The sequence below is a fragment of the Spermophilus citellus genome (genome assembly GCF_964194105.1).
Source record: "Spermophilus citellus genome assembly, contig: SCAFFOLD_351, whole genome shotgun sequence".
In the NCBI taxonomy this organism is placed as follows: Eukaryota; Metazoa; Chordata; class Mammalia; order Rodentia; family Sciuridae; genus Spermophilus; species Spermophilus citellus.
In genome coordinates, this window is record NW_027673084.1 from 70,798 (window position 1) to 97,419 (window position 26,622).

General features: G+C 37.6%; 1 protein-coding gene and 1 pseudogene across 2 annotated transcripts; both read left to right on the plus strand.

The window, feature by feature from the left end:
* Positions 1 to 2,620: 2,620 nt before the first annotated feature.
* LOC308640126 (myosin-4-like) lies at positions 2,621 to 3,545 on the plus strand (the record flags this gene model as incomplete). The annotated part of the gene is made up of 3 exons (XM_081312147.1): positions 2,621 to 2,915; positions 3,015 to 3,261; positions 3,366 to 3,545. The coding sequence occupies exons 2-3, from the start codon at positions 3,058 to 3,060 to the stop codon at positions 3,543 to 3,545; spliced, it is 384 nt and encodes a 127-aa protein (XP_081168273.1). The 5' UTR covers positions 2,621 to 2,915; positions 3,015 to 3,057.
* A 95-nt stretch (positions 3,546 to 3,640) lies between these two features.
* LOC308640132 (myosin-1-like) lies at positions 3,641 to 25,936 on the plus strand (annotated as a pseudogene). The gene is made up of 35 exons (XR_014024380.1): positions 3,641 to 3,792; positions 4,878 to 4,905; positions 5,677 to 5,791; positions 5,890 to 5,982; positions 6,117 to 6,180; positions 6,846 to 6,944; positions 7,037 to 7,140; positions 7,262 to 7,398; positions 7,612 to 7,732; positions 7,821 to 7,970; positions 8,797 to 8,967; positions 9,412 to 9,724; positions 9,811 to 9,878; positions 10,986 to 11,073; positions 11,160 to 11,277; positions 11,566 to 11,689; positions 11,778 to 11,914; positions 12,013 to 12,269; positions 13,827 to 14,069; positions 14,150 to 14,326; positions 15,153 to 15,298; positions 15,381 to 15,471; positions 15,561 to 15,949; positions 16,768 to 16,894; positions 18,606 to 18,724; positions 18,871 to 19,067; positions 20,285 to 20,468; positions 20,746 to 20,911; positions 20,997 to 21,121; positions 21,557 to 22,155; positions 22,581 to 22,706; positions 22,795 to 22,965; positions 23,245 to 23,349; positions 23,468 to 23,563; positions 25,678 to 25,936. The product of XR_014024380.1 is annotated as a myosin-1-like (transcript).
* The last annotated feature ends 686 nt before the right edge of the window (positions 25,937 to 26,622 follow it).

Consider the following 26,622-nt stretch of genomic DNA (forward strand, 5'->3'; position numbering starts at 1 on the left):
CCAAGGAACTAAAAAGACACTTCTTGGAAGAGGATATAAAATCATTCAACTAACATATGAAAAAATGTCTAACATTTAAAGAAATGCAAATAAAAACTGCTCTAAGATTTAATCTCACTCCAGTTGGAATGGCAGCTATCAAGAATACAAACAATAAGTGTTGGCAAGGATATGAGCGAAAAGGCACATGCATACATTGTTGGTGGGACTGCATATTGGCGTAACCACTCTGGAAAGCAGTATGGAGATTCTGGGAAAACTTAGAATGGAACCACCATTTGAACCAGCTATCTCACTCCTTGGTTTATTCCCAAAGAACTTAAAAACAGTATATTACACGGACACAGCCATATCAATGTTTATAGCAGCACAATTCACAATAGCTAAATTTTGGAACCAATCCAGATGCCCTTCAATAGAAGAGTGGATAGGGAAAGTTAGTATATATACACAACATAACATTACTCAGCTTTGAAAGAGAATATAATCATAGGTGGCCACAATAGAATTTACTGGTAATAGAATTACTGGTAAATGGATGGAGCTGGGAGAATATAATGCTAAGTGAAACAAGCCAATCCCCAAAGAACAAAGGCTGAATGTGTTCTTTGCTGTGAGAATGCTGACTAATAATGGCATTGGGGTTGGGGGGAGCATGGGAAGATTGGAAGAAATTTAGGGCAAATGGGGGGAGGGGAAGGGAGGAGGCAAGGGAGGAGGAATGATGGTGGAATGATTTAGACATGATTACCCTAAGTACATGTATGAAGACACAAGTGGTGTGAACGTACTTTGTGTACAATCAGTGACTTGAAAAATTGTGCTCTATATGTGTGACATGAAGTGAATTGCATTCTGCCATTATGTATAACAAAGTAGAATAAATAATTTAATTTAAAAAATGGTGATAAATGGTATGTGGAATAAAATGATCTAACAATAGATAATTATTTGGAATGCAAAATTATGAACCATGCTTACTTTACTCAAATAATAAGCCTGAAAAATGCAAAAACAGGGTATAGGTTATAAGTCTTGTTGGAACTCAGAAGCCAAGGGAGAAAGGAAAGGTTTATGCAAAGCACACAGTGAAATCATCAGGGTCCTTATCAACACAATTGCTATGATAAATATATTTTTCTCCCAAGGAGATCCGTTCATTCACACTTCAAACAAAATTTACACCGTGGTGTAGAGGACATATATCCTCACAAATTTCCAACAGGTTCATAAAAAAACTTGTAGACAAATGAAGGTTTGCATGCATGGTATCTGTCCATATGTCCATGCAATACCCAATCCCCTGATTTTTCTTTGCTTCCAACTTGCATGCAGGAAGAATCACACACATGCATGAGGATGCAGATTAAGATCAAGATCACAATTGCAATATGCACTCAGCCAAGCAGACAAGCAAAATCTGTTCCAGTGAATTTTCCTCCTCCAAGAATCTGCCCTTTGAAAACAAGCAGAATTTTTATTCTTTTTCTTACAGTTCTGACCCAGTTCAAGGTTGCATATCTAAAGGTAAGAGCCTCCCCGCCCCCATTCCTCACAGAGTGCAAAAGATTTTCTGCAATGGTTTGGATGGGGCATGGAGTGGGTGCTAAAAAATGAAAGTGTTTCAGTTTCACGACTGATCATGCTTCTTTTGAAAAACTCTAAGGGGGACTTTATAAATCATTTCTAATTAACTCAGATCCTTTGCAATATATGAAAATGTTTTTTTCAGTCTTTGAGAGTTTCATGTAGAGTTTTTTTTCCTATTTCTAGCATTGTAGTTTGTCTTTTAAATGATTATAACATGCAATGCTATACTTCAGAGGGGTATTCATTTATAGGGAAAATGTGAACTTTCCATGCTACAGTTTTTACTCAGAACTATATGATATAAAAACTGAGATAATATCTACATGGATGCGCAGAATGGTCTAAATCCTTGCCTTGGAAAAGCTGCTTAACTCCATGTTGTTTCACAATGTGTAAAATGGAAATTTAAAAAAATATAGTATTAAAATGGTTTTCAGCAAGAAAAATCATTTTAATGTGTTAGCTGAGTCATTATAATTTGAATGAAAAAATGTGAAATAGTTTATTCAAGTGAGCTTTCCTGGAAAAGGTATCTTTGTTATTACAAAATATATATGATGATCAAGGACAGTATTTATTAATGTTAGTTAAAGCAGCAAAAGATGAATTTGGAAGGAAAATGTTTGTAAAATTTTTACGAGAATATTAGTAATAAGGTAAGAAAACATGTGTAATATATTTTATAATAAATCTTTGAGAAAATGCTAAAGACTGATGAAGAAGCTGGGTTTTTCAGAATTAAGGGGACAAGATAAACTGATGTATAATAATTTTTTCCCCAACAGAACAATGTGAAGCATAGCTCTTCACAATTCTACTTTCTTATATATTAATCTTTGTAACTCCCAACTTTATAATAATAACATTTTTACTATGTACAAAATAGTTCCTAAAATTTTGCAACATATGCTTCTCATTCTTTTACCTCAGAAAGCCAGCCCTGAGCCCTTCTCTGCATCCAGCATTTATTTTTAGAGGTACAAAGGATGTGTAAAGAAAAGAATGCTCCCTGCCTGCAAATCGCTTATAATCCAATAGGGAAAATAAAAATCATGCCTGAAAGACCCCACAGCATCCTGCTGTCATCTTGGCTTTGGGTTCTGCATAAACCAGTGATAGGCAGCTTATAAAGATCAATATATAACAAATGAAACACAGACAGCAGTCAGGATAGATCTCCCAGTAGGTGAGCCAGAAACAAGCGTCTCTTTCCAAATGCATGATTGAGTAGCTGTCAGCACTGGCGCAGAACAAGGAGACTGATATTCCACCTACAACTAAGCCAGGGAGGTGGTGATACCCAATGCAGTGCTAAGCACCCCACGGTCAGTGAATTTAAAACAAACAAAAAAACTCTTTTAAAATGTGATGAATCTAATGGTCTAGTTTATGAATTTCTATAATTTCCTTTCTTTCTTTGCCAGGAGGCAGGGTCCTTAATTGGGCTGCCATCAATAACCCGCAGCCATGAGTTCCGACGCTGATACGGCCATTTTTGGGGAGGCTGCTCCTTACCTCCAAAAGTCTGAAAAGGAGCGCATTGAAGCCCAGAACAAACCTTTCGATGCCAAGACATCAGTCTTTGTGGTGGACCCTAAGGAGTCCTTTTTAAAAGCAATAATGCAGAGCAGGGAAGGGGGGAAGGTGACAGCAAAGACTGAAGCTGGAGCTGTGAGTAAAACATCTGCAGTTGATTAGACTGAACTACGCCTTATTTGGGGTTAGGTTAGCTGACCGTTATTTTCTCATCTGGTTTCTCCTGTTTTACTGGGTAGACTGTAACAGTGAAAGATGACCAAGTCTTTCCCATGAACCCTCCCAAATATGACAAGATAGAGGACATGGCCATGATGACCCACCTGCACGAGCCTGCTGTGCTGCACAACCTCAAAGAGCGTTATGCAGCCTGGATGATCTACCTGAGTTCTTATGGCCTTCAACTCATAGGGAGCTAATATATATTTTTTAAAGAGTAAATGATAAAAGTTCTTGACAAATAATTATACTTCTTTAAAATATGTATTTTCTTTACTTTTTTGGTGCAGACCTACTCAGGCCTATTCTGTGTCACTGTAAACCCTTACAAGTGGTTGCCAGTGTATAATGCAGAGGTGGTAGCAGCCTACTGAGGCAAAAAGCGCCAGGAGGCCCCGCCCCACATCTTCTCCATCTCTGACAACGCCTATCAGTTCATGCTGACTGGTGAGTGGCTCGATTGGTTTTCATGTAAATTATTTTATCACAAAATGTTAGTGTTAAGAAGACATTTAGAAATAATCCAACCCAATCCTCTGGTTGTTAAGAAGAGGTGACCAAAGCCCAGAGAGGTATATGCTATCAACACTGGGACTAAATCTCAACTATCTATCCCCATGATTCTATCCCCATGAATTTACCAGAACTTACTAATGCTTCATCCCTGTTTCATTTGTTTATAGGCTTCTTGCTTAGAAACACATAACAGATTTTATACATTTAAATAACAAGAGCAAGTCTAAGTAATATCTGAATCATATCCTGTCTGAATAGAAAAGCAAAATACATTTTAAATCCTTTTATTCCCTTTTTTATTGTTGATTATCAATTATATACTTTTAGAAGTATTAATTATCTTTTAAAAGCCATTAGAGTATATCTCAGGGGTGATAGCCTCTCCTTGAATGAAGATGATGTTTTGGGGTCACATGCATACAAACAGAAGTTGTTCTATTCCCTCATAAAAAGATTTCTTTTTGATTGAGACACCCTTTCTCACCTGATCTTTCTTTAACACAATGGTACACTTTTGGGAAGGCCAATCATATTAAGGTTCTAATTTGTGCCATAGGGGAAAAAAAAGTTTTTCTTTGTGAGGCCAATTGCCCCATTTAGAAACTAAATCTCAACACTGGCTTGAAGAATGCTATTTCAGCCTGTCAGATCATAGTTCAAACCCATAATATAAAATGAATTTTTCAGTATCATGCATTAATCAATAGACAGCAGGCCACTGAAATCTACAGATGGCAACTCTGGTAGTGTCTGGCTTTGGGGTATGGGGCTCTTTATATTAAATCACCAGGATATACTTCTTATATTGACTTAAAGAATCTAAGATATGACAACATTTTATGTTTCTCTTTCCAACTTAATTGGCTTAAGAGTAATATCATGTATAACATGACAATAACATTTTGGAAATACCATTGAAAATATGATACTTATATACTCACATGCCATGTTTCCCTATAGAAAATTTTATTTATGTAACTAATACATATGCTGATTGCTCACTATTTTTCTTTTAGATCGGGAAAATCAGTCTATCTTAATCACGTACGTATTCCTATTCTGAGACTTATTGGTATTTTTTCTTACTAGAAAAATGATAAAAAAATAGTGAATACCCTCATACTAAAGCAATGGCAGGATCAGTAAGAAACTAGATATCAGTTTAGCTTTATTGTAGGATGTAGACTGAGTCCAAATGTAAAATAAAAATGCTCCAAATTATCTCATTTGCTAGTTTAGTCCTGAAAATCCCACAGGACTTCCCTGGAAGTTGGATATATAAATTACCTTCTATGATCTTGACTAGATCCTAATACAGGGCAGAGAAGAGCCCACAGCCTTATGGGAGGAAGAGTTGTTTGGAAATATACCAGTGACACATTTGCAAGTCCTACTTAGGGAAAATCTGTCTCTTCAAAGATATAACTTTCACCTCATCTGTAGTCTAAGGAAGCTGAAGAACAAATGCACATTCCATACAGTGTCTTACTTAATGTTTTATTTACTATGTAGTTGTTGAGTGGCTGCTTTGTGTATCCCTCATAACCAGATCTAAACACCTAGAAATGAATAAGGAACATTTTAAAGCACTCAAGCAATATGTGTTAAAATGAATAATGAATGGATTTCTCTATTTGTCAGTGCAAAGCAAGAGAAATAATATGAGCTATTTGTAGGCTGAAAAAAGATCTAGAAGATTCTCTGACAGAAACATATAAAAACATCTAGATGCATGAGGTAGTAAATGCTAATGGTAGAAATTATTTCATTTGTCACAATGCATATTTTCTCATGTATGTTGGTCCTTGTGGACAGTGGAGAATCTGGTGCAGGGAAGACTGTGAACACCAAGCATGTCATCCAGTACTTTGCAACAATTGCAGTTACTGGGGAATAGAAGAAGGAGGAGGCAACCTCTGGCAAAATGCAGGTGGGTCTGGCTGCCATCTTCAGAATCCAGGCTCTGTTAGGGCTCTCAGGTATGAAATTCTTGAGCTCCAGATGCAAGAACTGCTCTCTCCTTTGCAGGGGACTCTGGAAGATCAAATCATCAGTGCCAACCCCCTACTGGAGGCCTTTGGCAATGCCAAGACCGTGAGGAATGACAACTCCTCTCGCTTTGTAAGTCTTTTGGTCATAGAAGGGTATTCTCTGTCTTTAGATACCAGAGGAAGCATATTTAAATTATTTCAAACACATTTCTCTTGTCTACCTCCAAGTTTAGTATATAACATCATCTTTTTTTAATTTACAAGGGTAAATTCATCAGGATCCACTTTGGCACTACAGGGAAACTGGCTTCTGCTGATATTGAAACATGTGAGTAACAGAACCTTCTAAACAGAATTCAAGAATGATAAATGATGATTTGGAAGAACACTGCAGCTCCTGCTGAGAGTAAAGCCTATAAAACCCTAGTCTTCTGCCAAACATGCCTGTGATTAGTGCCAGTCTTATCTTGAGCCCACATGTACTTTACCCATTCCAGGCATGAGCTAATGATTCTGTTGAAATCATTGGGAACTAATGGGACTGTCTAAAGTATCCTGTTATCAAACTATTTTCACATTTTGCCAGGAAAAAAAGTAACATTAAGGGTAAACGAATTGCCTATGGGTGGAAGACAGGTTATTTTTTCCTCATCTGAGCCTTGATTACTACTGCTCTTAGTAGCCCCTCTGGCACAGAATGACAAGAGACCTTGGGGAAGGAGCAGTCTTGAGACTCAATTCATTCCAAATGTCAAGGTTCTTCTGTATGAGAAGTTAATGATGTCTTCTGCCAAGTATGTATCACTGCCTTTCTGGAGATGATAGAAGAGACTGCAGTGGTATTTGTAGAGACATTGTATGTGGTACCTCATGAGAACACTAAGCTGAAATCTTAAGGGGCCAATAAGATTTAACTGATGACCTCAAGCTCTAAAAATCACTCCAGAGCACTTTTCAATTTTCCCCAAATTCAATGTTTATCATCCTTTGCAGATCTTCTAGAAAAGTCCAGAGTTACTTTTCAGCTAAAGGCAGAAAGAATCTACCATATTTTCTATCAAATCATGTCTAATAAGAAGCCAGATCTAATTGGTAAGAAAAAACTTAAATACATAGCCTAGAAGTTAATTTTTGTACTAATATTATCTAAAATAAAACTTATATCCTCAATTCTGTGTTCTCAGAAATGCTCCTGATCACTACCAACCAATATGACTATGCCTTCGTCAGTCAGGGGGAGATCACAGTGCCCAGCATAGATGATCAAGAAGAGTTGATGGCCACAGATGTAAGTTACACATTATGTATAAGAACGACAATAATAGCCCACTGTAGGTGTGGTTAAGAATAAAATTCTCCTAAATAAGTTAGTGTCTTTCTAACTTTTATCCTTTCATCTCTCCTGGTAGAGTGCCATTGACATTCTGGGTTTCACTTCTGAGGAAAGAGTATCCATCTATAAGCTCACAGGGGGCGTCATGCATTATGGGAACATGAAATTCAAGCAAAAGCAGCATGAGGAGCAAGCTGAGCCAGATGGCACTGAAGATACCAAACCAACCTCCATCTGAGTTTAATGAAAGAATATAGGGCAAAAAGCTGAATCCAAACTTGTCTCCTTTACAGATGATCTTTGGATGAACATATACAAATTTACCCTCACACAGACCTTTTATAATACAATATACTCACTACTCTCTCCCTATGAATTGTGGGGCCCAAGAGTAGGTCATATTTTGTACCTGAATTATGTTTCTGCAGTTGCTGACAAGGCAGCCTATCTCCAGAGTCTGAACTCTGCTGACCTGCTCAAAGCCCTCTGCTATCCCAGGGTCAAGGTCGGCAATGAATATGTCACCAAAGGCCAGACTGTGCAACAGGTAAGTGCATGATCTCAATGAATCACACCCATCCCAGGCCTCTATGACATGTTTTTGATAATATTAACAAACATTACTGTTTGTGAAGGTGTACAATGCAGTGGGTGCTCTCGCTAAAGCTGTCTATGAGAAGATGTTCTTATGGATGGTCACCCGCATCAACCAGCAGTTGGACACCAAGCAGCCCAGGCAGTACTTCATTGTGGTCTTGGACATCGCTGGCTTTGAAATCTTTGATGTGAGTTAGCAGAAAGTTTGTAGCAGAAAAGTTTACAAATTTTGTTGCTGTAGTCATACATGGAAAAGATCTATAAAAAATATCTGCACTATAAACTTAATTCACACATGAAAAAGGTTCAAAACATCATAAGAAAGCAAAAACTTTGAAATAATACAGAACTAAATTTAAACTCCAACTCTGCAATTCCTAACTATGTGATAAGGGAAATGGTATTTAATTGATCACTGAGCAATTTCAATGAAGACCCATAGGTAAAGCATCTTGCATTTCAGATAATACATTCATTTCTGAGATCTTTTTGCCAGTAACAAGATTTCTGAATTTAAAGCTACTAGACAGTCCCAAGCACATAGTGTTTAAGATGATTGTGATTGAGAAGATGGTGAAGGCAAAGATGGCATCAAAGAGATGGTAAAAACACAATGAAAAAATTCAAAGAAAGACTTTAAGATTCCTATCTGATTAATTAAGGGAAGTGATGTTTAAATACCAAGGTATAAAGAATGGAAATGGCATCGTAAATAAATTCAAATTTGTCTGCCTAGGAAATAATACTACATAGCATAGGAAATAAGGCTACTCTTGGTCCTCTACCTGACATCAGTATTTTCTAAGGTACTATCTCATCTAGAGGACCCATTTCTAAACTTTTTCTATATGTGGACTGATAGAAACTGGATGAAATTTCAGTCAGGGCTTACCATAGGAGGACAAAATCTATCACCCTAAGAAGGAAGTCAGCCTACTCAACTGAGAAAGCCCCTTTCAGAGATAAAACTTTTGTTATAAATTTAACTTTAATTTGTTTTTTCCACTTACTTAGTTCAACAGCCTGGAGCAGCTGTGCATCAACTTCACCAACGAGAAACTGCAACAGTTCTTCAACCACCACATGTTCATGCTGGAGCAGGAGGAGTACAAGAAGGAAGGCATCGAGTGGGAGTTCATTGACTTTGGGATGGACCTGGCTGCCTGCATTGAGCTCATCGAGAAGGTTTGTTTGTTTTTTTTCCCAGACCACAGATTATACCACTGTACAGTGTGTAAAAGAAACTCATAAAACATTGGTATGTTCTATGATAAAATATTTTTATTTGTACCATGATAAAATATTTTTATTGGATTCTGATAAAGCTAATTTTCAAGTCATGCTTGGACAAATATTGTTCTGAGGCCCTTGGCATAAAGACACAAACTCTCCAAAAGCACAGCCCTCATCTCTCTTATTCTGTCATGTTCCAAAACCTGATATAACACCTTATTCTTCATAGACACTCAATAAATATTTGTTAAATTAGTGACATCTGACCAAAGAGATAAGAGTTCATTAACTCTGTGGAATTAAAGAATGAATTAGTCAAATGGATTATTAATGTCCCATGTTGTTTCTCTAAGCACACAGAATTCATGCAGCATTTGTTTCTTTTCATTCTCCCAGCCCATGGGCATCTTCTCCATCCTGGAAGAGGAGTGCATGTTCCCCAAGGCAACGGACACCTCCTTTAAGAACAAGCTATATGAACAGCACCTTGGAAAGTCCAACAACTTCCAGAAGCCTAAGCCTGCCAAGGGGAAGGTTGAGGCCCACTTCTCGCTGGTGCACTATGCAGGCACTGTGGACTACAACATTGCTGGCTGGCTGGACAAGAACAAGGACCCCCTGAATGAGACCGTGGTTGGGTTGTATCAGAAGTCTTCAATGAAAACTCTAGCTTATCTCTTTTCTGGAGCTGCAGATGCTGCTGAAGCAGGTAATTTTCAGTAAGTCAATCTTTTACATAAAACATAAGCAAAGAAAATGTGTATTATGATTGCTTGTGCTTTCTTTGCCCCACAGAGTCTGGTGGAAAGAAAGGTGGCAAGAAGAAGGGTTCTTCTTTCCAGACCGTGTCTGCTCTCTTCAGGGTAAAAACTTCATTTTCTCTCTAACTGAATATAGGACATTAAATTTTACTCTACTGTGTGGAGAAAGGGATATAAATCTTGCAAGAATTTTAGAACTGAGTATGACTCAGGGAAGCTGGTAAGTCAACAGTGGCAGAACTGAGTTTTAGGGAGCATCTGGATAGTTTGGAAGAGAAGCCTCAATAAATAAGAAAGGAGAGCCAAGAAGTGATGCAAGCGAATGACAAAAATATCAGGTGGCAAAATTCAACTTTGGGGTTTGGGAAGGTCCCCAAGGGAATAGGATTTAGTGTAGCATGAGACTTGCTTGAGCCTCTGGGAGCCTCCAAGTGATTCAGGTACTTAAGCTTATATTAGGATAGCACTGAAATGAATAGATTTTGAAAGCCAAAGACAGATGAATAGTGGTGGGAACTGGAGGGTGAGTCAAAAGAAAGAAATAAAATAAAACAGACATGATAAGAAATGGCTCTTTAGGGAAACTTTACTCTTCTTTTGGCAATTCCATCCCAAATAACTGAAGCTCTGTTATTCCAACTGGAGGATTTCTATAGAATGGAAAACTTTTTACCCTGGGTAACATGGCCTTTGGTTTTCTGTCAATTCCCAGAATGAGATATTAAAAAGGCCACTTTCTATGGAACCAATAGGGGGACACAACTCTGTATCTACAACATAATATATGATAAAGGAATAAACATGTGATAGAGAGGTAGACAAAACTGAAAGCTGGGTAAAGAGAGAAATGGGAGAGCTGGAGGAAGACAATGAATTATTACTAAAACCAGATCTTATATCTAGGCAGAAGACTAGGTGGAGTATATTTCCATATGTTTAAAGTGTCATACTAAATTTACAGCATAAGCTAGAAAATTCAACAGCATTGAACAACCACTTCGAAAGCTAATAGGAAACATATATAATGTATAAAAATACCAAATCAGATCACATGTTGGGAAAGTGGAAATTCCAGATAACTCTTTTGAAAACTCTAATCTAAACACTATTCAATAGAACTGAACCAATGCCAAGAATGGGATCATTATGTCTGTATATATAAAGGTACAAAACATTGCATTTTAAAATCAAATATTCATGACTCTACAGGAGAATTTAAATAAACTGATGACCAATCTGAGGAGTACTCACCCCCACTTTGTAAGGTGCATCATCCCCAATGAAACCAAAACTCCTGGTAAGAGATTTCCAATATCTATCCAGACAAGCTCCAACATGTTTGCTGTAGTCCATGAGATATGGCACATGCATTCTTTCTTTTAGGTGCCATAGAGCATGAACTTGTCTTGCACCAGCTGAGGTGTAATGGTGTGCTGGAAGGCATCCGCATCTGTAGGAAAGGATTCCCAAGCAGAATCGTCTATGCAGACTTCAAACAGAGGTCAGATGTTTTCGTGTGAATAATTTAAGAAATTTCATTAATTTTTCAATGAAGAATCCTTTATGCCTTCTATTAAAATTGAATAGAAGAGAAAAAATAAGACTATTTATGGACATATAAAAAGTATAAAATCCTTTGAATATACAGAGAATAGATATAAAAGTAGATACGATTTCTTGTTTAAGTTAGACCACCCAATGGCTATGTTGTTCCTATGCTAGGAAGATTTCTTGTTGGTGACAACAGCTATCATATATTTGATATTATTTATTTATTTGGCTTAAACAGATACAAGGTATTGAATGCAAGTGCTATCCCTGAAGGACAATTCATTGATAGCAAGAAGGCTTCTGAGAAGCTCCTTGGGTCCATTGATATTGACCACACCCAGTATTAATTTGGTCACACTAAGGTAACATTCTCTAAATCCAATCTGATACTATTCCTGTTCTTTTGAATTTTATGCAACATTTCTAATCTGGAACACTGCCCCCACACAGGTCTTTTTCAAAGCTGGTCTTCTGGGGCTCCTAGAGGAGATGCGAGATGACAAGCTGGCCCAACTGATTACCCACACCCAGGCCATGTGCAGAGGGTTCTTGGCAAGAGTGGAATACCAGAAGATGGTGGAGAGAAGGTATTAGCAAATATAATGTTACCTAACCTATCATCCTAGCATTTTAAATTCTGATTCTTGTTATAATCTAATTTTGAACATTTCTTTTCCTATCATAGAGAGTCTATCTTCTGTATCCAGTACAATGTCCGTGCTTTCATGAATGTCAAGCACTGGCCCTGGATGAAGCTATATTTCAAGATCAAGCCCCTTCTCAAGAGTGCAGAGACAGAAAAGGAGATGGCCAACATGAAAGAAGAATTTGAAAAAACTAAAGAAAGCCTTGCAAAGGCTGAGGCCAAAAGAAAAGAACTAGAAGAAAAAAATGGTTGCTCTGATGCAAGAGAAAAATGACCTGCAACTCCAGGTTCAATCTGTGAGTATCAGAACTCATTTTCCCCCCAATATCATGCTAAAATTTCAGTTCAGTGATCACTAAGTAAAGAGCTAGATTCCACATAGCAGAGTGACTTGTTATCAGTCTTTTCTAACTCACAATTTCTTTGAATGTTCTATAAGATTTCATGTACAACATTGCTAAAAATCAATGTGGTAGGATTCCTTATTGTTCAGGAAGCAAAAATAAAAAAAAACAAAAAAATCTTTCCTTTCTTCTAGTTGTCCTTCCTGGAAGAATCCTGGATAGGAAATAAAATCTTGGCTACCTAAAATTTTCCCTATTGAAAAAAATGCAAATAAAAACAGAAAAATTGACCAGTATAGTCAATGAAGAGAGAGAATTTGTAATGAAAACACGTGAACTTGAAAACAGTGTTCTGAGCTTTTATATCTCCTGTCCCCTACAAACTTTCTGCTCAATTTTATTTTTAGAAACTTTCTACTGCCTGAAAGAGTAGGAGTGTATCAAGGATAATGGCAAGGCTTTCTAGAGATAATGTCAATTTTTATACAAAGCATGAGACACAGAGCTGATAGTCTCTTTCTAAAAACCCAATAAATATTCAGAGGCTTGAGGAAAAATATTTGATGAAGGGCCATTGTCTAATCTACTATTAGGCACCAAACTGGCATCAAAATCAATAAAAGAAACATTAAAGTTTACGCCCTAGTTCTCTGAATTCAGAAGAGGAATCTATTGGGCCCTTGGGTCTATAGATTTTCTACACATAGTTTAAAAATTGAAAGAAAGATGAATTACAAAACAACTAGGTTGGTCTATAATTTTCTTGCACTTTGAATAAACTAGAATTTTCTAAATTGAGAAGAGGGTCATCATACTTTCAAGAATCAAGAGATAATTAAAGGGAATATGTAAGTGTGATTCATGTATTCTCTTCTTCTTTGGGTACAGTATGACCTCTTTTCAACAAGACTCCATCAAATACCAATTCAGTAAATATTTTATGTATTACAAATACTAGGGATACAACTTTGAGCAAGAAATATTTTCCATGGTGTCACAGATTTTATTTTTAAACTCTTCTTTTTTTCTCTTGAGCAGCACACCTATTACTTACCAAATATCACCTTTTAACATGTCCCCTTCTCCTTCGTTCTTCCATGTGTTCTCTTTAATTCCAAACTATTCTGTCACTGGAGGACAAATCTTCTCTTTAAGTCACTTTTCTGTTATCACCCTTTCCTCTCAGCTACTTCCTAAATACTCAAGCCTTTTGTTTACTGGTTCTTCATATTCTAAAGTTTTCTTAAAATAAACATTAAACAAAGAAAACTGATCTGAAATTATATGCCCCATATTAAACATAGGTCATAGCAAATATAACAATATCAAAATTTAATCAGGAACCATGATTTAAATTTCTTTTTAATCTCCAATTAATAATTAATGGCCAATTAGTGTTTTCTTAATGGTGAAAAGCTAAAAAAACAATGCAATGCCTTAAAACATAATTTGCTTATTTGGGTTTATCTAAGAAACCCAAATCTAAAAGTGTCTATTGTCTCTCCATAGGAAGCAGATAGCTTGGCTGATGCAGAGGAAAGATGTGACCAGCTGATCAAAACCAAAATCCAGCTTGAGGCCAAGATCAAAGAGGTGACGGAGAGAGCTGAGGATGAGGAAGAGATCAACGCTGAGCTGACTGCCAAGAAGAGGAAACTGGAAGATGAATGCTCAGAACTGAAGAAAGACATTGATGACCTTGAGCTGACACTGGCCAAGGTTGAAAAGGAGAAGCATGCCACAGAGAACAAGGTATGAAACATACTCTGTTGCACTGTATCCAGGTTCTTCTCAGTCAGTAGCAGAGGTCACCTCTTTCTTAACCCCTATAGGTGAAAAACCTCACAGAAGAGATGGCAGGCCTGGATGAAACCATTGCTAAGCTGACCAAGGAGAAGAAGGCCCTCCAAGAGGCCCACCAGCAGACCCTGGATGACCTGCAGGCAGAGGAGGACAAAGTCAACACCCTGACCAAAGCTAAAATCAAGCTTGAACAGCAAGTGGATGATGTAAGCCTAGCAGCATGTAAAAATAATTTTTCATTTTATAACTAAGCACACATGAATTTTCATTCCTATGATTCAATGAGTACTCACCAAGTGCTTCCTATGAATAAGAAGTATAGAACATAATCCTCACTGCAAGGGCCAAGATATACACACAAGTAATTTTACAAAGTCAGTAATGATAGTTAGCTATGAGTAACATATAATATGGTTAAAAAGAGTTAAGGGGAAGAAAGGTTTGTGTGTTCATCAAGAAAATCTGTACAAACAAAAACAGATATTTGGCTAAGATTAAAAGGCTAATGACTATGGGAGGATAAAAAACAGGATTGTATTCTAAGCAGGGAACACAGTAAAGAAGAAATAATGGTCATTAAAGTTTAGACTATTAAAAACAAAGGGAACTCTAAATAAAGAATTTGGAAGATCAATTTGGCTTTAAATGTGATCTGATATCTAATAAAGAACCAATTGAAAAGGCATGAGTAAGGGAAACATTAACAAGAATCACTGTTTGAAATATATTGCCATGGTCTCCATCCCATGTGGCGAGGTATTGATTACAAGGGATTCGAATGGGGAGAGAGATACAGAAGACATGATGTCTCACTAGTAGTTTGTTGTATAGTTCAGCACATTTCACCTTTTAAATGCTGAATCCTTGGACTAGGTAAATATCAACAAGCATGGAATTGATGGGATAATTTTCCTAATTCATATAACAACCAAAATAATTTGCTGATAAGATATGAATTAATATTTAAAAGTTCAACCTGAGACAAAAAGTGATGCATTCTAGGAACTATATTCATATATTACTAACTTTTAGCTTGAAGGCTCTTTGGAACAAGAAAAGAAAATCTGGATGGACCTAGAAAGGGCAAAGAGAAAACTGGAGGGAGACCTAAAATTGGCCCAAGAATCCACAATGGATATAGAAAACGACAAGCAACAACTAGATGAAAAGCTTAAAAAGTAAGAAGCAAGTGACAAAAGTTTCAGGAGCTGAAATTACTATTAGTATTTCTGTGATTGACATAAAGTGTTCTTCTAATAGGAAAGAGTTTGAAATGAGCAATCTGCAAAGCAAGATTGAAGATGAACAGGCACTTGGTATGCAGCTGCAGAAGAAGATCAAGGAGTTATAGGTAAGTACATGATCTCCATCACTTTAATTCAACAAGAAAAATAAATGACTGACACAAGAGAATGAGTTTGTATTTTCCACCATTTCCAGGCCCGCATTGAGGAGCTGGAGGAGGAAATTGAGGCAGAGGGGGTTCCAGGGCCAAAGCAGAGAAGCAGCGCTCTGACCTCTCTCGGGAACTGGAGGAGATCAGTGAGCGGCTGGAAGAAGCTGGAGGAGCCACTTCAGCCCAGATTGAGATGAACAAGAAGCAGGAGGCTGAATTCCAGAAAATGCACAGGGACCTGGAGGAGGCCACCCTGCAACATGAAGCCACAGCTGCCACCCTGAGGAAGAAGCATGCAGACAGTGTGGCTGAACTTGGGGAGCAGATTGACAACCTGCAGCGGGTCAAGCAGAAGCTAGAGAAAGAAAAGAGTGAGATGAAGATGGAGATTGATGACCTTGCTAGTAACATGGAGACAATCTCCAAATCCAAGGTATAATTATGATTTAAGTCTCAAGGAGGTTTTTGTAGGACAGAAACTTTCAATAATTGGCAAGAAGAGAGTTGGGTGTGAAACTTTCAATAATTGGCAAGAAGAGACTCAAGTAATACAAGCTGGGGCACTTGGAGTAGGGAATTAACCCCAGCTTACTCACTCTTTACTCAACAGTAGACATACCCAAATAATATGGAGGCTGAAAACTTAGCCTATTTCAAACAAACAAACAAAAAATACATCCAACTTGAGATTTTTAAAACACTTCATATTGATTACTGAGCTTTTATTTTCCCCTTAGACACAATATAATTTGCTATTCACAAACATCTCATGAGCTGACTTAGTTGTTATTAATCTCATATCAGTGAATACAATTTACTAAAGATGTTAAATTCTTTTTTAAATTTTTTAAATACATTTTTGGTTGTAGATGGACATAATATCTTTATTTTATTTATTTTTATGTGGTACTAAGGATCCAACCCTGTGCCTCACATGTGCTAGGCAAGTGCTCTACCAGTGAGCCACAACCCCAACTCAAGATATTAAATTCTCAAAGCAATGTTTCTCCTCCTCCTCCTCCTCCTCCTCCTCCTCCTCCTCCTCCTTCTCCTCCTCCTCCTCCTCCTCTGTCTCCTCCTTCTCCTTCTCCTCCATCTCCTCCATCTAAGGTCCTTGTTGTTTTATTTGTTTATAACAATAGTTTATTCTCAAAGTAAATGATTATTGCAGCTATGTAAGTTTCAGATTACTGAAATTTTCTTGGGGGCAAATACTTGCTTGAGATGCCTTCTACTACTTTTTGAATGCAGGGAAACCTTGAAAAGATGTGCCGTACATTAGAAGATCAAGTCAGTGAGCTCAACACTAAGGAAGAGGAGCAACAGAGGCTGATCAATGAGCTGACAGCACAGAGGGCACGCTTGCAAACAGAATCAGGTGGGCCATTTACTGTTGCTTATCTAGAATGCAGATTTACCCTGGCTATGTTACTCTAGATCATATATTACTGTTCCTGGAGGTATTTACTAACATGAACAAATTATTGGCCACTGGCATGTACCTGCTTTCTTTCATAGATTGATGAATCAATTGATGGTTCAATCATTTCAGGTCCTTTGGTTTGGGAACATTTTAAAGCAGATTTGGTTTTAATCAAAAAGTTATCAGATACCAAGAGTATCCCCCACAGTAACCCTATCACCTTTTCAAAATGCTTTCACAAACTACTTGTTTGTTTTCCTCATTAGCCTGTGTAATGTTATCTCTACTGTAAAGACAACAGATTATGGAAATGATGAAGTAACTTATCCAAGAATACTTACTCCTGTGTTTTTCCTGAAGTCTTGCCAACTGCTGATAACTAGCACAGTCAGGCAGGGCAATATTCTGGATAACAACTCAGCCACATACAATTCAAGTAAGATTGTGTATTTTTGATTAGAAAAATTGGAAAGTATCTGTATTTACTCTTTTTACTACTAACTTGTCCAACTTTCTACCAAAGTTCTACCTCCCTAAATAAGAGGTAACATGATGGAAATTGGGGGTAATTTCAGTTATCAGAGAAATAGGCAGGTGAAAGTGTTGGAGAACAACTTGACTCTTTCCCAATTATGCAATTTTTGGCAGGGAGGGGTACCAGGATTGAACTCAGGGGCACTCAGCCGATGAGCCACATCCTCAGTCCTATTTTGTATTTTATTTAGAGACAGGGTCTCACTGAGTTGCTTAAATCACCTCACTTTTGCTAAGGCTGGCATTGAACTTGTGATCCTCCTGCTTCAGTCTCCCAAGCTGCGGGGACTATCATGCCCGTCTTAAATGTTTTTTATAACAAGATTCAAAGTAAAGTTTTTAGTTATAAAGGCAGGAAGTACATTTCCTGAAAATAAAAACTATATTCTCAAAGAGTCAAAAAGCTCCTTGTGTTTTTTTTTCATTCTTAATACATGTTTATTCCTAGTAATAATTAATTGCTTATTAGTAAGTAAATACTATGAAAGAAATAAAACTTGTGATTCTTATTAAAGTCAAATGAGATGTTTTCCAAGTAACTAGGTTTAAAAAAATGGTGCTGAAGGTTTTCCTCCTCTTCTAATATAATCTAGTGTATATTCTGAATTACAGCACTTAAAGAATTGAAGACAAATTTAAATGCCATTTCATTTAGGAACTGATTAGTTATTCAGAACTAACTCATCCTGGGCTTAGGAGGACCACTAATCATTTATTAATATAAAAATGCTTCCAAACTTTTCTTTTGAGCATCACTTCTACTTATAGAATCAATTGTTTAGAGCCTCCTACATTTCATAGAATAATTTTTGTTTGTTTGTTTCAATAAACTTTCAGTGGTCAGAAAACCAACACCACTGCCTCAGGTAAAAAGCATTGAATGTTTCGTTGGTTTGATTTACATTTCTCTTCACAGGTTTCTTCATCACTTTCTACTGTGATCATATAATCTTAAATGTCGTCTGAAATCTTTGGGGTTGTTCATAAGCATGTAATATACTTTGAAGGTCTCCATACTTCTTATTTTTCCATAGATTTGCTCATCAGGGTTGAAGCAGATATTGGTGTTTTTTGTATTCATTCTCTCCAGCATGTAGGTCAGGTTGAGTTTTCTGGATCTTGGTGTTCACAGGCGAATATTCACGTCAGCTGGATGAAAAGGACTCATTAGTTTCTCAACTCTCAAGGGGGAAACAAGCATTCACACAGCAGATTGAGGAACTGAAAAGGCAGCTTGAAGAGGAAGTAAAGGTAAATCCTACTTGTCATCAGTATAGTTGTTTTTTGGTTGTTTTTAACTTACTTTTACAAATTTTCTACTGGTGATCTATAGGAGCTTGGGGAATAAACACTACTTTAAAGATATAAAATTAGGTTGCCAATCTGTATATTCTCAGGCAAAGAGTGCCCTGGCTCACGCTCTCCAGTCCTCCCGTCATGACTGTGACCTGCTTCGGGAACAGTATGAAGAGGAGCAGGAAGCCAAGGCTGAGCTGCAGAGGGCCATGTCCAAGGCCAACAGTGAGGTTGCTCAGTGGAGGACTAAATATGAGACTGATGCCATCCAGCGCACAGAGGAGCTGGAGGAGGCCAAGTATGTTCTGGATTTAGTTAAAATGGAAATACTTCTGTTAACAAAGTACATCTGTTATGAGTTCTAAATGGGCAAAGAGGATCCCTGCTCCCTCCCACCAAAACATAAATACAACCCTAAGCAAGAAATACAAGCGCCCTTGGATAGGGAAAGAAATGACAGTAGCAATTTGGAAGAGAAAAGGATAAAAAACAAGAGGAAGCTGAATAATTCATTTTTAAAGGGGGAACTTTGGACCTCATTTCATCTACACAGGGACTAATTGAATAAAAGTTACTTGCATTCTGCCATTTCTCTTCCCTCTCAACCACTAAGGGAATAATTGGTCCAGGGTAATGGATATAAAACTTTAAAGCTCAGTTCTTTCTTTTTAGATGTAAAAATGTGATTATATGTACATTTATTTTTTGTAGGGGAAAAGTAGAGATATGTTGTTAAAGACCAAAATGTATAAGAAAATGCTGTAATAAGAAAGAAAATATAGTTTTTAAAAAGGAGTAAATATTCAAAATAATTAAAAACTAAATTGTAGTAAGAAGAATATGGACAAGAAAGGACCAACAGATTTGACAAAAGTTTAAGATGACATTGAGTCATTTTTTCTTCTGGAATGAATGTTTTGGTAAATGCTTAGGAGAGATTCTGAGATGAGTTTTCAAAGCAAAATATATATTGAGTTGGGAAAGCTTCTTTTAATTAGTGGATTAATAAAAAGCCAGTAAAAAATAAGGGACATAATTAAACATACAAAATCAAGTGTATTTCATTTGAATTCAATATACCCAACACTTGAGTCCTTAATATGTATGACAGCTCACAAGAATACAAAGATTGGTATGATACAGACTCCACCTGCTTGGGATTAAAATTAAGTAGAGGCAGGCATGTATAACATTAATTCAAGGTAGATGTGAATATTCTACAAAGGAAGAATAAACCAGCTACCTCGAAGATGCCTCAGACTTGTCATGGATAGCCTTAATGGCAGACTCTGTGTCCAACAAAATTGAAATTTGAAAGTTTTCAGTATTCGTTGTAGGGTAGTAGCAGTGGATTAATATAGAAGTGGAAGCACAAACCAAGCCTGAGAAGTGAAGTGTTAAAGAGGTCTGCCCATGGGAATTGCTCACTTGTCCCCACTTGAAACACCCAAATCTGTTGGTAGTGAATCACTATCAATAGTGATTCACTTCTATCATTCGTATTTCACTGTTTAGGAAGAAGCTGGCTCAGCGTCTGCAGGATGCTGAGGAACACGTGGAAGCTGTGAATGCCAAATGTGCTTCCCTGGAGAAGACAAAGCAGCGGCTGCAGAATGAGGTGGAGGACCTCATGATTGATGTGGAGAGAACAAATGCTGCCTGTGCAGCCCTGGACAAGAAGCAAAGGAACTTCGACAAGGTATTGTATCCCATCTCTGCTTCCATATTCAACACATGATTAACCAGAGCCTGTGACCTTCTGTGTGCCTCATTCAAACCACCTGAGGGTTGTTCTCAGTAGCTTGCTTCTCTGGTAGGTGGGTATGAAGGAGATGTTCCTGTGCTTCCTATTCTTCTCGGTCACAATTAGTTTTCAGTCCCAGATCACTTCAATTCTGGCTGGGAGCTGCCAGAATAGATGGCTTTCATCCATTAAACTTTCTCCCTAAGTTTCTGGACCATTTTTTGCCCTTTAGATCCTGGCAGAATGGAAACAGAAGTATGAAGAAACTCATGCTGAACTGGAAGCTTCTCAAAAGGAGTCCCGTTCCCTCAGCACAGAACTGTTCAAGATTAAGAATGCTTATGAGGAATCCTTAGACCAACTTGAAACCTTGAAGCGGGAAAATAAGAATTTGCAACGTGAGTATATTTTACCTGTTCTTTAATAAAAGATTTGAAAGAATGTTTCCCCTCTCAACGAAATTCTCTATTTGTTCACCAACAGAGGAGATTTCTGATCTCACTGAACAGATTGCAGAAGGAGGGAAACGTATCCATGAACTGGAAAAAATAAAGAAGCAAATTGAGCAAGAAAAGACTGAACTTCAGGCTGCTTTAGAGGAGGCAGAGGTAGACATTTTATTTTACACTCTAAAAGGAGTTAATTCATTTCTTTTACACTCTAAAACAATTACAAGAGGAATTAAGGTCTAGTGAATGCAAGGATTATTAAATCACGAGAAATGAAAAATGATTTTTACTCTGTGTACTATAAAGATGAAGATGAAGAATTAAATATGTATAAGAATAAAATACCTATACATTAAGAACTGTGCTAGAGAATGAGAAAACTAAGATAAGTAAGTTAAGTAATGGTCCTGCACTCAAGGGCATGATCTAGCTGTGGAGATAGAGGCATACAAAACAATAACACATTTGTAGAAATTTCTTGAACAATGGAATAAAGATGTATCATGGCAGCACAAATATAGGAAACTAATTCCTATTTCTAGAATATTACACACTTCTATACCCCTGCTAATGTTACTTTTTGCGGACTTTAAGGCATCTCTTGAACATGAAGAGGGAAAGATCCTGCGCATCCAGCTTGAACTGAACCAAGTCAAGTCTGAAATTGACAGGAAAATTGCTGAGAAGGATGAGGAAATTGACCAGCTGAAGAGAAACCACATTAGAGTCGTGGAGTCAATGCAGAGCACACTGGATGCTGAGATCAGGAGCAGGAATGATGCTATCAGGATCAAGAAGAAGATGGAGGGAGACCTCAATGAAATGGAAATCCAGCTGAACCATGCCAACAGAATGGCTGCTGAGTCCCTGAGGAACTATAGGAACACCCAAGGCATACTCAAGGTAAATGGCTTCAAAAGATGGTTCTAGGACAATTGGAATGACTGCAGCCTGAGAACATGATATCTCAATGATCTCTCATTGTACAGGATACCCAGCTGCACCTGGATGATGCTCTCCGGGGCCAGGAGGACCTGAAGGAACAGCTGGCCATGGTTGAGCGCAGAGCCAACCTGCTTCAGGCTGAGACTGAGGAGCTGCGGGCCACACTGGAGCAGACCGAGAGGAGCAGGAAAATCGCAGAACAGGAGCTCCTGGATGCCAGTGAGCGTGTCCAGCTCCTCCACACCCAGGTGATTATAATACTAGAATGGTAAATAAAGTACAAAGGAGGGTCTTAGGGTATAGCCCAGTGGTAGAGCACTTGTCTAGCATGCATGAGGCCCTTGGTTCCATCCCCAGCACCACCAAAACAAAAAATAAAGGAGATGAAATTCTTGCTCAGATCTTAGTGCTACTTAGAAATTTATTCATAATGTGTTATGGAGAATTAAGTTTAAAACTTTCAATATTTTTGCATAACAATATTTTTGCTAATCTGAACTAAGACATACAGAATTATCTTTTAAAAATATATTTAAAAATTATCTTTTAAAAATATATCAGATCCTTTATGGAACAACAAAGGATACTAGTTAACTAAGAGTTCATTAGAGCATTGGACATGCTAACTTTGCTCTCATGTACTTAATATTTCTAAATTTGATATTTTAACCAGAACACTAGCTTGATCAACACCAAGAAGAAACTGGAGACAGACATTTCCCAAATCCAGGGAGAGATGGAGGACATTGTCCAGGAAGCCCGCAATGCAGAAGAGAAGGCCAAGAAGGCCATCACTGATGTGAGCAGAGGACAACACATTGGTGGGTAAACTTGAATCCCACTGTGCTCTCTCAGCTATTAACTGATTCTGTTTTACTACTTACCAGGCCGCCATGATGGCTGAGGAGCTGAAGAAGGAGCAGGACACCAGCGCCCATCTGGAGCGGATGAAGAAGAATCTGGAACAGACAGTGAAGGACCTGCAGCACTGGCTGGATGAGGCTGAGCAACTGGCACTGAAGGGTGGCAAGAAGCAGATTCAGAAACTTGAAGCCAGGGTAGGTCTTTTCAACATGTATTCCTATCACATTCCCAACCAGCTTATAACTCTGAATAACTAGTATTGCTAGATGATGAGGGCATCCTAAGATAAAGGAGAGATATTCCCTACAGTCTGAGAGCTCATAATGGGGCAGTTGGATGAGGACATCAAAATCCGCATATGAAGGTGATAAAAGAAATATGTGGATCATTTGAAGAAGTAGAAATTCATTGAGTAAATGGATGATAGTAAGTTTTCCTTTTCTTTTTTTTTTTTAATGTCCACTTTCTTTCAGGTACGTGAACTTGAAGGAGAAGTTGAAAATGAACAGAAACGCAATGTTGAGGCTGTCAAGGGCCTGCGCAAACATGAGAGAAGAGTGAAGGAACTCACTTACCAAGTAAGGAAAATGGCCTATCTCGGTTCTTACCCAACTACAATAGATTAAAAACTGTGTACAACAAAAGATGATGATATTGATACTTTCAAGAAATTCACTCCTTAAAATATTATTTCAGACTGAGGAAGACCGAAAGAATGTTCTTAGACTCCAGGACCTTGTAGACAAACTACAAGCAAAGGTGAAAGCGTACAAGAGACAAGCTGAGGAAGCGGTGAGTTTAGAAGCCCTGGGCAAGAGTGACTGGGCAGCCTCTAGTTCTCAGATGTTACCAGGCTGATTTAGTCAAAGGGATAAAATAAAGGATGAGTAAAATGAGGGAAAAAAATCAAAGAAAAATGATTGAGTGAAGGCCTGACAATGAGATGAAACCAAACATTTGACAAGTCAGAGAAAATGTTCTATGGAATATGTAACTCAGTGGTGGAGTGTGGGCTTGACACACGGTAGGCCCCAAGTTCTATTCCAAGTATATGCAAGGACCAATACACATACGCACACAACATTTCTAGGAAGGGGAAAGAGCAAATGCAAAACTTTTTTTTTTTTGTACTAGGGATTGAACTCAGGGGCACTCAGCCACTGAGTCACATCCCCAGCCCTATTTTATATTTTATTTAGAGACAGGGTCTAACTGAGTTGCTTAGTGCCTCACTTTTGCTGAGGCTGGCTTTGAACTCGCAATCCTCCTGCCTCAAACCGCTGGGATTACAGGTGTGCACCACCACACATCAAACTCTTTTGAATATAAAAGAGTTTGATTCAAGAAGCAGAAAGATAAGGAAGAGAGCAGCCTTAGAGGGGGCTGGAGAACTAGGCAGAATGCAGATCACAGTGTCTTCCAGACCATAGCAAGACATCTCGATTTTATTCTAAGTACAATGGGGTACTGGTTTTCACCTGGGTCAGTCATGACTTGATTTATATTTTTTTTGAAGAATATGTGGAGAATACCATATATCCTGAGTAACATCAGTGGGCACAGGGAGACATATCAGGAGGTTTTCCAGGTGGTTTTGTGGCTTGGATAATATAGTAATAGAGCAGAAAGAAAGAAGTAGAAAGATTCAAAATATGTTCTGGAGGAAACACAACACAAGATATGGTAACAGGTTGCACTTGTGATGGTGAAAGAAAGGCAATCGAGGGAACTCATCAAGTTTACAGTATAAGTAACCAGGTGGATAGCGTTAACAATGGCTAAAATGAGGAACTAGGGAAAACCAGATTTGCAGGGCAAGAAGGAAACATGAATTCTGTTTTAGATACATTAAATGTGAAATGCCATTATATATTCAAGTCATGCCAACTATAGAGTTGAATGTAAGAGTCTGGAGCTCACAGGTCTCAGTTATGTTCAAACCAGTAGATTCTTGGGGCTCCACCTTCTCTCATTTTCCCATCCCATAATTAATCTAAAATAATAATTAAATAATGCCAATTTCCTAAATACAAATATACATATCTATATATCACAAATGAGTTCTTCCAGTTGTTGATTGTTTTTATTTTTTTCCCTGGCCTCTAATGTCTGAGAGAAGAGAGAGGGTGGGGAAGTGTGTGTGGTGGGGAGACAGGAAGGGAGAGAGAATAAAGAAAGACCCACGTGTGCACATTCACACTCATACCTTGGACAAATTGCTTAATTTTTAGTTCCTCTTTCCTCATCTGTAAAAGGATGATTGAGGTGTTGTGTTTTTTTTTTTTTTTTTAGGTATGCTATTTAGTGATTCTAAGTTTTATGAATGTTCCAAATTTGAATGTCACATCTGGGGAGGATTCTTAAAGAGACTTTTAGAAAAACAATGAATTATGGAGAATAAACTAGAAGTGGTCTTCTCAAATTCTCTGCTATATACTTAAGCATAATCAGAGACCACTCAGACTTTTTTAGGAAATTATATACTTGTTTAATTTGTAAACCTAATTAAGTGGCAACAATTTATATTCAAGGCTAGCATTTTGGTTTAAAATAGATTGCCTTCGTGCATTTTTAAAAGGTTTGGTGTTCCATTCTCAAGATCCTGGGGAAAAAGAAAGAAAGAAAAAGACTGAAAACCTGGAATATTTAGTTATAGTTCTAACATGTTTAGCTTTTCTTAAAGTTCAGAAAAAAATATCATTTGCCTTTCCATATTATTTGAGTTTAGGAGCATAAAAGTAACTAATACAACAACAACAAAAAAAAAAAATAAAAAGCATTTCTCTAGATTTCTTTAAAAATTTTACTAGTGAATCACCTTTAAGTAAAAAGAAGTTCAAATTACATTGACTTAAAAATCTAGAAATTTGAACATTTCTTCCTCATAAATGCATTCCCATTCACAGGAGGAACAATCCAATGTCAACCTTGCCAAATTCCGCAAGATCCAGCACGAGCTGGAGGAGGCCGAGGAACGGGCTGACATTGCTGAGTCCCAGGTCAACAAACTACAGGTGAAAAGCCGAGAAGTTCACACAAAAATCATAAGTGAAGAGTAATTCATCCAAATGGTGAAAGTGACCAAAGAGGCACAAAATGTGAAAATCTTTGTCACTCTGTTTTGTACTTATTACTTTTGGAGATAAAAAATTTATCTGCCAAGAACTTGTGAGTCAGTCTCTCTCTCTCTCTCTCTCTCTCTCTCTCTCTCTCTCTCTCTCTTTACTTCCTGTCAATTATCTATTTTTGTGACCTATTTTTTAAAATTTATTTATTTATTCTAATTAGGTATGTATAACAGTAGAATGCATTTTGATGCATTATACACAAGTGCAGCACAACTTTTCCTTTCTCTGATTGTACGCAATGTAGCATTACACCACATGTGCAGTCATACATATGCCTAGGGTAATAATGTCCATCTCATTCTACCATCTTTCCTGCTTCCATAACCCCTCCCCTCCCCTTCCTCCACTTTGCCCAATCAAATTTCCTCCATTTTTCCCATGCTCCACCCCCTATTATGTAGCAGCATCCACTTATCAGAGAGAACATTTGGCCTGTGGTTTTTTTGGGGATTGGCTTCCTCAGCTTAGCATGATATTCTCCAATTTCATCCATTTACCTGAAAATGCCATATTTATTCTCTTTTAATGCTGAGTAATATTCCATTTGTGTATGTATGTATGTGTGTGTGTATGTGTATGTGTGTGTATGTATGTATGTGTATATATATATATATATATATCTCACAGTTTTCTTTATCCATTCATCTATTGAAGGACATCTAGGTTGCCTCCAGTTTAGAAATTATGAAATGACCTGCTATAAACATTGATGTGGCTGCATTA